Source organism: Neoarius graeffei, chromosome 28 (genome assembly GCF_027579695.1).
Source record: "Neoarius graeffei isolate fNeoGra1 chromosome 28, fNeoGra1.pri, whole genome shotgun sequence".
NCBI lineage: Eukaryota > Metazoa > Chordata > Actinopteri > Siluriformes > Ariidae > Neoarius > Neoarius graeffei.
Genome location: NC_083596.1, coordinates 25,195,083 through 25,212,069, shown reverse-complemented (window position 1 = coordinate 25,212,069; position 16,987 = coordinate 25,195,083). Strand labels below are relative to the sequence as shown.

The following is a 16,987-nucleotide window of genomic DNA, read 5'->3' as shown; positions in this document are numbered from 1 at the left end:
ATTTAAGTGCCGTAATACTGTTCTATACGTGCAAGAATTGGTCTTATTAAAGCTTGTGGCTGTCTGGCTTAGTTAAAATGCTAACCGTTAGCACCCGACTAGCTGCTATTTTAGAACATCGAGTGATCAAATGGTAATGTGTAACCCGTGTGTGTGTGTTATGAGTTCGTGGTGCATACATCCAAGGCACTACACAAACTTCAGGAAGTGGCAAAGAAAAAGGAGTAAAGATGGACTGACTTTGGGGTGGGGAACTGAAGATGGATTGGGAACTGAATTAATAAATAATAGTAATTAAGAAATGTTTTGTTGAAACTGTTGTCTGACTGACTGATAGTGTGTGTGGTGGTGGGGGGGTCCGCGTCGCTGCGCTACCTCACTCTTTTTTTTGACCATGGTTGTGTTTGCATCCCTGAGATAATTACATGTGTGTTAATGAAGTGGACTGTGTGTGTATAGTAGTGCTTGCTGCCACTGCAAGCACTGCTCCAATTTCTATGTAGTGATTTATTCTGTCGATTAATTAAATGTAGAGGGTCATGTTATCTTGGCTCCAGGGTCCCTGGTTTGATCCAGAGCTCAGGTTCTGGTCTTTGTGGAATTTCATGTTGTCCCGCCACCAATGACCATGTGGGTTTCCTCTCGAGTCTACAGTTCTCCCAACTCCTGTTTAAAAAAAAAAAAAAAACCCGCTGATTTATCCCTGGGTGTAAGTGACTGTGTGCATGGTGCCATGTGAGAGAATACACTGTAATCTAATCCCAGGTCTAATGTGACTGGGGGGGAAACACCACTTGCATGAAAAATAAATAACTGGTGAAAATTTTATTTTTTAAACTTTCTTTTTTTTTTTTTTTTTTTGGTAGTGTGTGACTATGCAATTCCTTGAGGAGCAGGAGGATGTGGATGAGGAGCAGGAGGAAGAGGATGAGGAGGAGTACGTCTCAGCAGAGGAGAGACTGAGTGGAAGAATGGAAGAGCCTGAAATAAAAAGTGAGCAAATGGAAAGCCCTCAGAGCCTGGACCACATGTACATGACAACATATGAAACCAACAGTCTAGAAACTTCTGAAGTGAGCACAGGTTCTTCATTAGCTTCAGATGTAGAGAAGCAGTCTCTGAACGCTGAGTGAGGGGCCTGAAAATCGAACGTTAATTATAACTGAAGATGTAGTTTAAAAAAACAAAAAAAAAAACCAAATCCAGTAATTAGAATCTGCACTCACTTTTTTTCCAAAGGGGCAAATGGAGGTGGTATAGAAAAGGACTGTCACACTCCAGCCTATTCACACACTGGATCTACTGGCTGATTTATATTGTTGAATGTGTTGTAACATGCTAAAATTAGCAGAAGGGGACAATTTTTGAGTTGGATTATCATGATTGGACTAACAGATGTCTTTCTGCACTGGAATAGCTGCAAAATTTTAGATATGGTGTTCTACAATGCGCTCTGTCTTCATTTCATTGACCTGAAAATAAAATGGCCCTTTTTTTGGTAATGAAACAGCAGTTGTAACAAGATAAGAATGTAATTATGTCCAACTCCATGTTGGGGAGAAGAGAGAAATGCAAATAAAGTGATTTTCTGATTTTACTTTGACTTGTATTTCATTGCTGACAGAATGAACCCAAGATATTTCATGTTTGTCTGGTCAGCTGCATTTTTTTTTTTTTTTTTTTTAAAAGATATTTTTTGGGCTTTTTGCACCTTTATTGGATAGGACAGTGTAGAGACAGGAAATGAGCGGGAGAGACGGGAAGGGATCGGGAAATGACCTCGGGCCGGAATCGAACCCGGGTCGCCCGCATTCATGGTATGGCGCCTTAACCACCTGAGCCACGACGCCCCCGCATTTTTTGTGAATATACATCCATTCTGGTGTTTCAGACCTGCAACACATTCCAAAAAAAAAATTGGGCTGGGGCAGTTTAGGGCTCGTAATGAGGTAAAACAAGCAATGATGTGATTTGAAACGGGTGATGTCAGCAGGTGATTGTAATCATGATTTGGTACAAAATCAGGATCCAGGAAAGACCTGGTCTTTGAGGAGCAAAAATGGGCCAAAGATCTTCAGTGCGTGAGGAAAATTATTGAAGTGTTTAAAGGAAATATGCAGAACCATGGGCTCACTTTCGTTTATAAATGCCTTGAGACTTCAAGAATGGCGCAGGAATGGTTTTAAGCGTTAACAAATCTAATATAGTAACTTTATTTATATAGGTAGCGGTCTGAGTGAACGACCTTGACCTCTGTAACGTCACAGCATGAAGTCTATCAGTCTCCTCGCCCTTTCTGCTATACTAAAACACAGAGCTGGCTGCAACTCCGATCCTCCATTTTGAGCTAATTTATCGCCATGCCACGTAGATGTGTTGCTGGCCAGTACAGCAACATGACAGAAGGTGGATTTATGTTGCATTCATGGCCCAAGAATGTTCAACCTGCAAAGATTTGGATGCGTTTTGCAAGAAGTTCACGGACACATTGGACGCTTACAAAGTGGTCTCTCCTCTGCTCTGCACATTTTACTGAAGACTCTTATGAAACCTCTGATCTGTTGAGGAGCGTTGGCTATAAGCCCATATTGAAAGAGGGTGCAGTATCAACAATTTTAAAGAGAACCAAAGGAAAGAATTTTTCTTTTTAAAAAAAACAAAGGAAAGGAAGTTCAGTTGCACCAGTTCTCCCAGAGTGTGAGCCGAGGGTTGTTGGTAAAACCCAGGACATGACGTATTATCGCGCGGGCAGTGACCTCCCCGCGGTTGTTTCTAAAACTGGTGATGTCCCAGGTTTTAGTAATTGCCTAAGCTGAGCAGTAATGGTGGAGTACTCCAGTATGGAGAATGAGTGGACCAACTGTCTGATTTCTCTGCTGGATATGCTTGCCTCAGCAGCAATATCTCGCCCTTGTGTGGAAGAAGCGAATGAACGGAGAACTGAACGAACAACTGAAAGATTGTTTCAAAAACAATCGGCCTTCAAGAAGCGAGAACACAGGCTGGTAAGCTCCGACTCTCATTTGGATGCAAAACATTTACCCACATTTAAATTAATACATGTAACTTGTATTGTGTTTAAGTTACCGGTATAAGATTATTTAATTTGCTTCAGAATGTGATTCTCAGTTAATTTGATTATTTAATTAGCCTTGTGTTATCAGTGAAAAAATGCATGTACATGTAAGTTGTATGAGTTAACACCCATCCTGTTTTTAATGAGTCAACCCACAATCAATGAAGCCAAATCAGTCTTAGTTGAGCAAGTCAGTAACGGTATTTCTTACTTTCACCATAAGTCATTTTTATTTATATGACTTTGGTCTATAGCTGTAAAAGGCCTCGGCCTTAAAACCGGTTCCCGCTGTGATGTCCCGCACTCAGGGCTGGCTGGCTCAGCAGGGCAGCTCGAATGCCGACTTTGCAGTCGATTTTAACTCTCAAAAAACATTCCCCATTTATGCAGCATACAAGAGTCAAGGATGGAGATGCTATCCACTCATTTAAAAATAAAGGCTCTGCGTATCTCCTTTAAGAAACATGTTCCTTCAAGAAATATGGGAAGGAATTTGAATATTTCATCCTCTATGGTGCAGCTCCATTAAATGATTCAAGGAATCTGGAGGACTTGCACTGTGTAAAAGTTACAGGCTGAAGCTGATCACCTGCTTTGTGAGGGACAATGACCAGCACAAGTGTACACGAGTGATTTTAAGCTCAATTCAGTAAACGTCTACAGAAGCTGCTTTTTTTTTTTTTTTTTTGTAGAAGTTGCATCTAAAAGAACAATGCTGGAGATGTGTAGTGCTTTTGGATGTAATAAAAGATGCAGAAATGAGCTTGGGTTAACTTTTCACCCTTTCCTGGCAAACCCAGAAAGATATGAAGAGGCAGTGAGCTGCAGTTAAACCAGAAGGCTGGATGCCAACGAACCATTTCCATGTGTCTAGAGAACATTTTATATCAGGATGGTGTGAAAGCTCTGTGCACCTGTTATTTCTCCTAACACTTACTCTAGCTCAAGGCCATTCAGTTATAAAAATCCCAGAGATTTAAATCCAGCCTTGGTGTACTCAAGTTAATGTTCAAGTCTGTAAGTTGGTGTAACATGGACAGAACTTTGGTTTAGATGGTAACTCTTAGCGGGTTATGTGGTCACAGTGTGTGTATATATATGTATATATATATATATATATATATATATATATATATATATTTTATTAGACCTAATGCTTGGCTCGACTAGCAGCGTGTTATGTACTGATGTAGACTTGGCTAAACACTGTAAAATATACTAGATCGAGGCCCTGTCTGTGTTTTTTTTTTTTTTTTTTTTTTTTTAAATTAATAATTATTACAAGTCCATGCTTGGGCTTACCTTTCAGAATATGAAGTATCTTTCTTTATCGGGAATTTCCCGTAACATTCTGCCATGAAACCTGCCTCAAAATATTGGTAGGCATGTTTATGTACTTTTTGTAAGCCTTTACTTTCTCCAGTGTATTTTAGAAGTCCCAAATACTAAATTAGTTCAGGGTGTCAGTGTCCCAAATCCGGTAGCTGGCTTGCTGAACGCTTCAAGTGGAATAAATAAATGTTTGAGTAAATTAAGAAGCCTTTTTGTCACGTGTACACTCTGTGAAATTCCTCCTCTGTATTTAACCCATCTGAAGCAGTGAACATGTATACATGGCAGTGTGTAGAATAACGAGTACATTTGTGGGTAAATTACATGGATCTGTGATGCCTGCATGTTTCAGCTCTTGGATAGAACACTATCGGCTGGTATCATATAAAATTGATAGTTTCAGAGAGATTGTACCGATGGCAGTCATCTCGATCATTATTAGCTGTCGCAGCTATGTTTCTTTGTTTGTCTGGTGATGTAGCAGACGCTGTGTTTAAAAAAACAAACAAACAAAAAAAAAAACCTGATGTCAGTGAAAGACCCCTATAGCTGATAACCATGTGGACTTGATTAGTGAACCTTTGTTGGGTTTAGAGTTGCATTAACAAATGTAAGTTAAAACTTTTACTGTGCAAAAAAGGAAGCCTTTTAAGTGTCCAGATGTGCTGTCGACGACGACTTCTCTGGGCTCTGAGGCACCTGGGATAGACCATCACACAGTGGAAATGTGTATTGTGGTCAGACGCATTAGTATTCCAGGTTTTATTGAAAGAAATGGATGCTGGGTAATCCAGACCAAAAACAAAAAGGACTATCCAGACTGTTACCAGTAACAATTCCAAAAGCCAGTGTCTGTTATGGTATGGGATTGTCGGTGCCCTTGGCGAAGGTAACTTAGACTTCTGTGATGGCAGCATTAATGCAGGAAAGTACATTAAGGTTTTGGAGCAACATGCGCTGCCTTCAAGACGACATCTTTTCCGGGGAGATTTCAACAAGACAATGCAAAACCATGTTCTGCACACATTACAAAGGCATGGCTGCAGAAGAAGAGGGTGCTGGTCCTCCTGTCCTCAATTGAGGTTTTTCACCCACGTGACCAAGTCATGTGATGCTGCCATTTTGGACATCACGGCTCGAATCAGTTTGAATGCGAGGAAGGCGACAACCGAAAAACACAAAAGAAAAAGGAGCGAGATGCAGAAAACACCTTCACTATCCAGCGACGTAGGGCATTTACAGGGCGAGCAGAGGGAGAGGTATTTGCAAAAATTGAGGTTAGCAGGCTTAGAGAACGACGTTTACCTGCTTCCACCAGGATTGTTCACTGACAGCTAAGGTTTGTTCACATTTTCATTTACTTTCAGTCCTCAGGATAAACAAAATGTTATTAAATGTCATTGAAATAACTTCTTAGTCTGAGACATGGCCCGTTGTAAGTTTTTCCTTTACTGTATTTACTAGTTTACTGAGCAAGCGCGCTCCGGGGCAGGCTGGCTCCGGGGCAGGCTAGCGCCAGCCTGCCCCGTAGTGCACTAGCTCAGTAAACTAGTAAATACAGTAAAGGAAAAACTTGAGACTGAAAGGTTTTAAGTCATCCAAATGACTGAACGTAAACGTTGCTACAGTAACATACTAGGTACTATGTTGACATTAGCTAGCTTAACGTTCAAAATGGCGGACACCGGCGTGTCACGTGACCCTGTGACGTCAGGTGAAAAACCTCAATAGAGATTGTGTGGTGAATTTTGAAATGAAAAATGACGATGACGACCCCGTACTGTTGCACACCTGAAGACCTGTTTGCACGAAGAATGGGACAGAACACGTGGTGTCTTCCGTCCCTAAACATCTTGTGTGTGTTGTGAGAAGGAACGAAGATGGTAAATGCTTTGCTGTCCTAACTTGTTTTTTTTTTTTTTTTTTTTTAAATGTGTTGCAAGATTAAGAGCTGAACTGTGTATTTTGAAGAAAAAAATAAAAAATGCATGAGGTACAGTTGTGCTCATAAGTTTACATGTCCTGGCAGAATCTGATTCTTTGACCATTTTTCAGAGAATATGAATGATAAAACAAAAACCTCTTTTCCACTCATGCTTAGTGTTTGGGTGAAACCATTTATTGTCAAACGACTGTGTTTTTCTCTTTTTAAATCATAATGACAACACAAACTACCCAAATGACCCTGATCAAAAGTTCATGTACCCTGGTGATTTTGGCCTGATAACATGCACAGAAGTTGACACACATGGGTTTGAATGGCTACTAAAGGTAACGTCCTCACCTGTGATCTGTTTGCTTGTAATCAGTGTGTGTGCATAAAAGCTGAGGGAGTTTCTGGGACCCAGACAGACTCTCACATCTTTCATCCAGCCACTGACGTTTCTGGATTCTGAGTCATGGGGAAAGCGAAAGAATTGTCAACGGATCTACGGGAAAAGGTAGTTGAACTGTATAAAACAGGAAAGGGATACAAAAAGATATCCAAGGAATTGATAATGCCAGTCAGCAGTGTTCAAACTGTGATTTAACAAATGGAAAATCAGGGGCTTTGTTAAAACCAAGCAAATGCCACAAAGTATCTCGCCTACAATACGCCAAACAGCACAGAGACAAGCCTCAAAACTTCTGGAACAAGGTAATTTGGAGTGATGAGACCAAAATTGAACTTTTTGGCCACAACCATAAATGTTACATTTGGAGAGGTGTCAACAAGGCCTATGATGAAAAGAACACCATTCCTACTGTAAAGCACAGAGGTGGATCACTGATGTTTTGGGGATGTGTGAGCTACAAAGGCACAGGAAACTTGGTCAAAGTTGAAGGAAAGATGAATGCAGCACGTTATCAGCAAATATTGGAGGCAAATTTGCACTCATCAGCCCGGAAGCTGCACATGGGACGTACTTGACGTTCCAACATGACACCGATCCAAAACACAAGGCCAAGTCGACCTGTCATTGGCTACAGCAGAACAAAGTGAAGGTTCTGGAGTGGCCATCTCAGTCTCCTGACCTCAATATCATTGAACCACTCTGGGGAGATCTCAAGCGCGCAGTTCATGCAAGACAGCCCAGGAATTTACAGGAACTGGAGGCTTTTTGCCAAGAAGAATGGGCAGCTTTACCATCTGAGAAAATAAAGAGCCTCATCTACAACTACCACAAAAGACTTCAGGCTGTCATTGATGTTAGAGGGGGCAATACACGGTATTAAGAACTGGGGTATGTAAACTTTTTTTTTTGATCAGGGTCAGTTGGATGTTTTTCGTTGTCTCATTCTCATTATCTCTAGCCGCTTTATCCTTCTACAGGGTCGCAGGCAAGCTGGAGCCTATCCCAGCTGACTACGGGCGAAAGGCGGGGTACACCCTGGACAAGTCGCCAGGTCATCACAGGGCTGACACATAGACACAGACAACCATTCACACTCATTCACACCTGCGGTCAATTTAGAGTCACCTGTTAACCTAACCTGCATGTCTTTGGACTGTGGGGGAAACCGGAGCACCCGGAGGAAACCCACAAGGACACGGGGAGAACATGCAAACTCCACACAGAAAGGCCCTTACCGGCCCCGGGGCTCGAACCCGGACCTTCCTGCTGTGAGGTGACAGCGCTAACCACTACACCACCGTGCCGCCCCTTTTTCGTTGTCATTATGATTTAAAAATAAACAGTTATCAATAAATGGCTTCACCCAACCACTAACCATGAGTGGGGAAAAAAAGTTTGCATTATCATTCATATTCTCTGAAAAAAGGCCAAGAAAGCAAAAATTCTGCCAGGGTATGTAAACTTGAGCACAACTGTAAATCAAATGTGCTGCTGTTTTGAGTGCAATCCAGGTCAAATGTTATTTACAAGTCATTGTTTTCAGCTTTAATTTCAACATACTGTCCTGACTTTTTCTGATTCAGGGTTATAAGGTGTAATCTAAGGTCGTCTTTGGTATGCTGAATAAAAGACTAACACTGTTATAAATAGACACTGCATGTACATATTGTAAAGTTTATTCTGAATATTCCTCACACTAATGTACTGACTTCTGCTAAAATGTAATGCAAACCCATAACAATGAAACCGCATGAGATCTGGAATTTCAACATTTATATTTATTCTCTGAAGTGTCAGAAGGATCGTTTCACATTTAAGGCAAAAACATGCACAGTATTTCATACAGGAATGACAGCCTTTGTGTTATGCAAGCAGTTTCAAGGTTTTCACAAATGATGCATTTAATGAGTGCTGGATATAACTGCTGCTGATTTTTGCTTTTGCAACATGAGTCGCTTTGTCTATTCAGGTCTGATTAGTAGAATGTGTTTGCATTAGATGAGCTTTCATGTTTTTGGAATATGGAACATCACCATAAGGGTTAAAACCCACTGCGTTCTGAGTAAAAATCGGGAGAGCTCATAGCCTATTCCCCGCTGTAGAGACAAGTGAAGCCATCTGGCTGCCATCTTACCACTTGCATCACGTGTATTTGTTTTAGGCGTTGAACCCTGGTATCCAATATCAAATTTGCCCCAAGAAAAGCATCTCCTGACTCTTCCCCCTTTTCATTAGCTACTCTTATTTCCCCAACATTCCTTACATATCTTTATTGTGCTCTACTTTTTTTTTTTTTCCCCCGTTTCCGGTTCAGTCTCCGATCACTTTTTTGAAAGGCTCCTTTACTACTGTAATTTTACGGAGATTTTATTTTTGTTTGTACAGGAAATATGATCAATCCTGCTTTTGAGTACTTGCACTGTTTAAACTAAACTCATGCCCAGTTTGTCAATCTGTGCAAGTGGCTGTGACGTGTAGATGATCTACATAATCAGTTCTGCTTAGCCTTAGCTAAATGAAAATGACTACTGACCAAACTAGAACAATAACATCTCTCTTTATTTGCACCCATCACTGCCAGTGCTACCTAAGGCTACAGTTCTTCTTTCATTTAGGCCACTGAGGCTAATTTACCCAGTTCGTTTTTCTTTGTGAATTTGAGCTTGAGCTCTCCCATTCAATATCAAGCGTGTCTAGACGTTGGCTTTGATCTCGGCTGGAACATTTCCGTCGAAAATCTGACATGCACTGTTCATCCCAAATATCAACATCAGATTTTCAACAAAGTTGAGATGGATTTTTTTTCTTTTTGCTCTTGTGAACCATCATAAAATGCTATGGGGGTCCACACAAATGCCACTGTGCGCGCACACGCATCAATACTCTCACGTGAAACGTCCGTCCACAACCTTTCACTTGACTGTTTGTTTGTACGGTTCACTGCTGCCCATCCAGGCATTTTTCTTGAAATTTCTCTCACCACCTACATAACTTGTCCAGTTTGGTGTAGCTTAAATGACTTCCACTCCGCCGTGTGAGTGGTCAGATGGCTTCGCTCTAACCTCCAGATTTTTACATAGTGCTCAGTGTTAAACCCACATACACACGTGATGACCGCAACATTGAGTAGTTCAGAAGCACAAATGAGTGCTTTGGGAGCAGATTTTTAAAATGATTGATTAAGACATGCTTCTGCAGTACTGTGCGAAAGTCTTGGGCCTCCTGAGAAACACATTATCAAGGCTCCATGATGCATCAGTACAATCACTAGAAATGAACAATACATTAATTTCTACAACAAGCAATTTTTTTTTTTTTTACTTTTAGTAGAATGGAATTTTCTTCCTTTATGTTATGACTTCTACGTTCACAGCTGTCTTTCCCCTATCCCAGCTGACTGGGTGAGAGGCGGGGTACACTTCGGACAAGTCACCAAATCATCACAGGGCTGACGCATAGACAAACAACCATTCACACTCGCATTCACACCTACGGTCAATTTAGAGCCACCAATTAGCTTAACCTGCATGTCTTTGGACTGTGAGGGAAACCGGCAGACACAGGGAGAACCCAGGAGCTGCTGGACTCGAACCCAGGACCGTCCTGCTGTGAGATGACAGTGCTAACCGCTACACCATTGTACTTCCCATTTAAACTGCCTTAAATATAAATATTGCACCTAGACTTTTGCACAGTAATCCTATTCCACTGTTCATACTTTTTTTTTTTGTCCTTTTTGAAATTAAATAATTTGAATAGTTTTATTTTCTTTTTTACATGCTAAATGACACTGATTTCTAGATGAGACACCTTTTAAAGCATGCTTGGATATAAGAGCACTTCAGTGAATATGAGGGTAAGTGTAAATATGAAATAAATTCACCCCTTAACCAAACCTTCAGCAGCAAACTGAAGACACGGGTAAGAATATTTTGTGTTTTCCAAAGACACTTGGCAAAACACCGCCAGCACAGAATATTGATCGATTAACAGTTTCTTACAGAAATACAAAATCACCCCTGCAGACGGCGGGGGCAGTTAGACGGGGGCATCGAACACCCTGGAGGCAGTTAGATGGAAGCTGGCCAACAAAAAATGTGAGCTAAAGACTCTTGTTGGTCAGAATATGCCACAATATCTGAGACACTAACACTGCAAAATATTGAAAATGTAGATATTTTATCTGTCTAACCCTAGCTTTGGGGTGATCCAGTGTTCCCTAAGGCTGAGTACGTGATTTGAAGCCTAACTTCAGCTTGGTTCTGGGCCATGGACTTTCATGGAATTCGTGCAATGCTTATACATTTATAGGCATTTTCCCTTGCAGATAAACCTAACGGAAGCTAAGGAGATAGAATCTTCCTCCAGACTGGGGGGGGGAAGCACGTCTTGTGACCCCTGGCAACTCTTTCAAGCGTTAAAAGTCTCCAAGTATTTCCAATGGTAGGGTCAAGAAACATATACGTACCAGCCACTTTAACAGGAAAAGCCATAGCCCTGGTTTGAGCTGACACAAAGTCTAAAGTAGTCAGTCATTCTCGACAATCGTGGTGAGCTGAAAAGCATCTCAGAAAACACAAGCAGCCTTGAGGCAGATAGGCTACAACAAGCAGCAGAACCACACTGGGTTCCAATCTCCTCAGCTAAGAACGGGAAGCTGAGAATACAGAGGGCAGAGGTCCAGTGAAACTGGACAGATGAACATTTTAGAAGATGAGGTGATGTTTGATGTTTTGCTGAACATCTGTCCTCTGGAGACACCGCTGTAGAGTGGTTATTAGCTCATCCAGCTGACGAGTTTATACCATCGTGTGTTGTCCGCCATCCACATTTCACAAAAATTGCTTCTTCTCTCTCAATTCTTCACTGATTTTGATTCTTTTTGGCAGGAAGGTAGGTCTGCCTGGGATGTATATACTATAGGTTCTACTCAAATTTGTGTAATTGCAATTAATAATGAAGATGTGGAGTAATTAAGCCCTGATGAGCAGTTTCCACACAAATCGCTTCTTCTCCCTCAATTCTTCACCGATTTTGATTCTTTCTGGCATGAAGGTAGGGGTACCTAGCTTCTACCCAGATTTGCTTAATTACAATTATTAATGAAGTTATGGACTAAATCAAGCCTTAATGAGCAGTTCAACGAAAATCGCTTCTTCTCGGTTAATTCCTCGCCGTTTTGGATTCTTTCTGGCCAACTGGTAGGTATTCCTAGGGTGCATATAGCTTCTATATATAGCTTGCAACATTTGTTGTGCAAGGTGGCCCACTTTAGATCGTTCCTTCTGGACTAGACGGGGCCGGAATGAGCTACGCCGTCGCTCATGGGCTTCCTTTCAGTTTAAAATCAACCTTGCGCCATTCTCCTCTGACTTCTCTCCTCAACAAGACGTTTCCCCCCACAAACCTGACACTCACTGGAAGTTTAGAATTCCGTGTAAATTCTAGAAACTTCAGTGTATGAAAATCTCAGATCAGCAGCTTCAAAAATACTCCCACCAGTCTGGCTGGCACCAACAACCATGCCACAGTCAACGTCCTCGAGATCACATTTTCCTCCATTCTGATGTTTGATGTGATGTGAACATCAACTAAAGCCCCGTGCTGCAGCCACATGATTGGCTGACTGGAGAATTGAACAAATGTACAGGTGTTTCTAACCAAGTGGCTGGGGAGTGTATACGCCCAAGTTTAAATTAATACTACAATAACTACAAGGTTAAAAAAAAAAAAAATTAAAAATAATAAGCTACACTGATGAACAGAGCATTGCACTGCAACGTGAAAAAGCAGCACGCAGATCACAATATCCCAACTAGCTTAATAAAGTAGACTGAAAGGAGCTTTACTGTCTTCTTACTTAACTTCCTACCATCAGATGGCGAACATCTGATTAGGGTCAGGAGTTTTCGCTGTGAAGCTCAGCAAGCGCAGATTCGCCTCCAAATGTCCGTTTGTAACTTTGTGAGATTCCATCAGACAAACACAAAGAACATTTTCTGTAATCGTAATCTTGGCTTTTCAATGTGTTCCCATGCAAGTACCGAGGATTAAGCAAAAACACTGCCTTTTTACAGCACTAGGTGTACCAGGAGTACCTCAAATCGCAGTGAAGCCACTCTGCTAATTCTCATTCCTTTAAACGGCTAAAACAGGAGAGGTAGAATTACTCACCATTATCTCACACAAAGCTTCTACACTTAAAAAAAAGTGTATAAAATGGCAAAAATGCTACTAGCTGCAGTTTTGCTTATGCTCAGGTGCAAGCAGGAAAGGAGTCGCCGCTTTAGTAACTTTTGGGGTGAAAGTGGAGCTGGAGTTAGCAGATGGCTAGTTTTGATTGGTATGTTGGTAGACTTGACATTACCTCTAATAAATATTGTCCCACCTAACTCTAACTGCTCAGAAGAAAACTGGAGAGAAAAAAAAAAAAAAAAGAAATTCAGACATCTCCTAAAACCTCTTTCTTTCTTTCGTAGTCATTCAGTACATAAGCTACGGTATAGCTAACCATAAGAAGCTAATCCTGGAAAGTTGTTGACAGGGGCTTTAAGTCATAAGTCACAAGCATGACCAATATGAAAAAAGTAGTTTAGTAACTGATGTAGTTAAGATCATGCAGATTAACTTTATGCAGTAACAGTCGAGATTTGGGGAAAGCACACACCAGACACAAAAAGGCACGAGTATTTAAATAGTGCAAATATATAACATTACAACCAGAGCGGTTTATTATCTGCTGAAGTTCAAGAGACTGAAATCTTTGAACCTTTGTTTCTCACTAAGTGAAATGCATAAGTTAAATGGCGTGTTATCTAGTAGCGAGCCTCCTTTCTCCACTTGAAACACTCCTGATTTATCCTGGTTTACTGACAGGAATCATGGCCTAGGACTTCATGCATGATGAAAGGGAGTAATCCGAGTTGCAGGAATTTTCAAAGCATGTGAAAGTGGTCAGACCAGGTCCTGGACGGGTTCAGCCATGGTAAAGGCGGATGCGCTGAGAGATGTCACTGCGGCACAGCGGGCATGAGTGCAGAGCATCACTGCAGACCTGGCAGCAACATATATGACCACAGGGCAAGAAGACCACCAGGGACTAAGAAAAGACACAAAGACCAACGTGCACAGGTGAGATAAGGGAATGATTCCTCAACCTGAATAAAGTGATTGAGGTACGGTAAATGTGAAAGAAATTTCTATCCAACTGATTGAGGTGGTTATTTTTTTAAATAGATGAATAATAGTTTTATTCAACAGACATTAAGTGAAGATGCAAAACATGTAAACAGTTTAAAAAATAAAAATAAAAAAAAGGGAGGAAAACAATTAACCTACTATACCAGACAATGGATTGTAATATTGGTAACAGTAGATGATGAGGCAATGCAATTTATCTGCTCTACAGAAGGATATGATGTGCATTTCCTGTTTCTTGGTCCTTTGGGCAACTTTACTGCAGCCACTAAACCCTGACACTACTGCAACCACTAAACCCTGTCAGCACTAAACCCGAGACTACTACAGCCACTAAACCATGTCAACACCAAACCCTGACACCACTACAGCCACTAAACCCTATCAACACTAAACCCGAGACTAATACAGCCACTAAACCCTGTCAACACTAAACCCGACACTATTACAGCCAATAAACCCTGTCACCACTAAACCCAAGACTACTGCAGCAACTAAACCCTGACACTACTGCAACCACTAAACCCCATCAACACAAAACCCAAGACTACTGCAGCCACTAAACCCTGACACCACTACAGCCAATAAACCCTGTCAACACTAAACCCAAGACTAATGCAGCCAATAAACCCTGACACTACTGCAACCACTAAACCCCATCAACATAAAACCCGAGGCTACTCCAGCCACTAAACCCTGTCACTACTACAGCCACTAAACCCTGTCACTACTACAAACACTGAACCCTGTCAATACTAAACACAAGACTAATACATCCACTAAACCCTGACACTATTGCAGCCAATAAACCCTGTCAACACTACACCCGATACTACTGCAGCCACTAAACCCTGACACTACTGCAACCACTAAACCCTGTTAACACTAAACATTGACACCACTGCAGTCACTAAACCCTGTCAACACTAAACATTGACACCACTGCAGTCACTAAACCCTGTCAACACTAAACCCGAGACTACTGCAGCCACTAAACACGGACACCACTGCGGCCACTAAACCTTGCAAACACCAAAGACACTACTGCAGACACTAAACCCTGCATCCATTAAACATTGACACTACTGCAGCCAATAAACCCTGCAAACACCAAAGACACTACTGCAGAGACTAAACCCTGACAACACTAAACCCTGACACTACTGTAGCCACTAAACCCTGTCACTATTGTAACAACTAAACCCTGTCAACACTAAACCCGAGACTAACACAGCCACTAAACCCTGACACTACTGCAACCACTAAACCGTCAAGACTAAACCCTGACCCTATTGCAGTCAATAAACCCTGTCAACACTACACCCGAGACTAATGTAGCCACTAAGCCCTGACACTACTGCAATCATTAAACCCTGTCAACACTAAACCCTGACACTACTGCAACCACTAAACCCTGTCAACACTAAACCTGAGACTACTGCAGCCACTAAACTCCAACACTACTGCAACCATTAAATCCTGTCAACACTGAACCCTGACACCACTGCGGCCACTAAACCTTGCAAACACCAAAGACACTACTGCAGACACTAAACCCTGCATCCATTAAACATTGACACTACTGCAGCCAATAAACCCTGCAAACACCAAAGACACTACTGCAGTGACTAAACCCTGACAACACTAAACCCTGACACTACTGCAGCCACTAAACCCTGTCAACACTAAACCCTGACACTACTACAGCCACTAAACCCTGACACGACTGTGACAACTAAACCCTGACACAAATGTGGCCACTAAACTCTGACACTACTGCAACCACTAAACCCTGCAAACACCAAATACACTACTACAGCCACTAAACCCTGATACTACTGCAGCCACTAAACCCTGATACTACAGCAGCCACTAAACCCTGCAAACACCAGACACTACAGCAGCCACTAAACCCTGATACTATAGCAGCCACTAAACCCTGCAGCCAATAAACACCAAAGACACTACTGCAGCAACTAAACCCAGTCAACACTAAACACTGACACTACTTCAGCCACTAAACACTGTCGCTATTGTAGCCACTAAACAGACACTACTCTAGCCACTAAACCCTGTAGACACTAAACCCTGATGACTGCACCTACTAAACCCTTCAGACACTAAACCCAGCTCCCTGTGTGCACATAGTTTGGACTGAATTATACTGTATAATATATATATAAATAATGCATATAAAGAAATCAGCTACAGAGTGCTCAGTTTGTGTCACATATAAACAGTTTACATGGATTCTGCAAATGGAATGAGTTCATTTAGACTGGCAAATATCTCGGAAGGTAAACATATCCAGTGAAAGGTTTTTAAACACAGTTTCTTTACCTCTACAATTTGTTAACTTTGCCACATAACAATTCCAGAATCGGGGGTGGGATGACACCCTACTGTCACCACAGTCCTAAATTTTTGTATTTAAGGATGTGAAGGTGGCTAAACTTGCACAGTAAATCAGTTAAGCTTGTAGCTAAAATACTGAGAAAGTACGGGAGTATCAGTATGAAGAGAAATATGCACTACTACAAGTGCCTAGTTATACTGATAAAGATCGAGCTCTCCTAGTTCACAGACATTTCTCAATTCATTTATATCCATTCCTACCTTAACAGTATTTAGATTGAGCCAATTGTTAATTTAACCAAAAATGCTAAAATGTAGGTTGTTCGTAATATTTTCAGTGGCAGTGCAGCGTTTTACGAAGCTTTGCAGTCTAGTTCTGCAAGTCATCCATTCATATATTAGGCAACATAAAACGATTTTATGCAGAAATTTAATGCGCTTGCCCATTTCTAGACTAAAACAAGAAATACTGGGTCCTTACCCTGTCCTCCATACACACCACGCACTCATTTGTGCCGGGTGTGTCCAGTGGGCTGGGGGCTGTAGGGGTCAGGGGAGTGCTAGGGGTCAGAGGCGGGGTCAGCTGCTGCTGCTGCACGGGAGCGATGGGTGTGGATGGACCAGGTTCTTGTTCCTCCCGGAACTTCTTAGGAGAATTCTTCGGAGAATCTGAATTGTGAGACATTTGATC

The 16,987-nt window shown here is 41.6% G+C and overlaps 2 protein-coding genes across 4 annotated transcripts in view; one reads left to right on the top strand and one right to left on the bottom strand.

The window, feature by feature from the left end:
- fkbp15a (FKBP prolyl isomerase family member 15a) overlaps positions 1-1,597 on the top strand; it is a 53,409-nt gene extending 51,812 nt beyond the window's left edge. Inside the window, exon 25 of the mRNA XM_060912416.1 lies at positions 867-1,597. Coding sequence (XP_060768399.1) covers positions 867-1,133 — 267 coding nt within the window. The 3' untranslated portion in view covers positions 1,134-1,597. The remainder of the gene's footprint in view (positions 1-866) is intronic.
- A 6,910-nt stretch (positions 1,598-8,507) lies between these two features.
- The window catches only part of lrsam1 (leucine rich repeat and sterile alpha motif containing 1), a 45,431-nt gene continuing 36,951 nt past the window's right edge, over positions 8,508-16,987 (bottom strand). For all 3 annotated transcript variants that reach the window (XM_060912907.1, XM_060912906.1, XM_060912908.1), the window contains 2 exons: positions 16,778-16,965; positions 8,508-13,843 (listed from right to left, as the gene is read on the bottom strand). In XM_060912907.1, the coding sequence (XP_060768890.1) occupies positions 13,721-13,843; positions 16,778-16,965 (311 nt within the window). In that variant the 3' untranslated portion in view covers positions 8,508-13,720. The remainder of the gene's footprint in view (positions 13,844-16,777; positions 16,966-16,987) is intronic.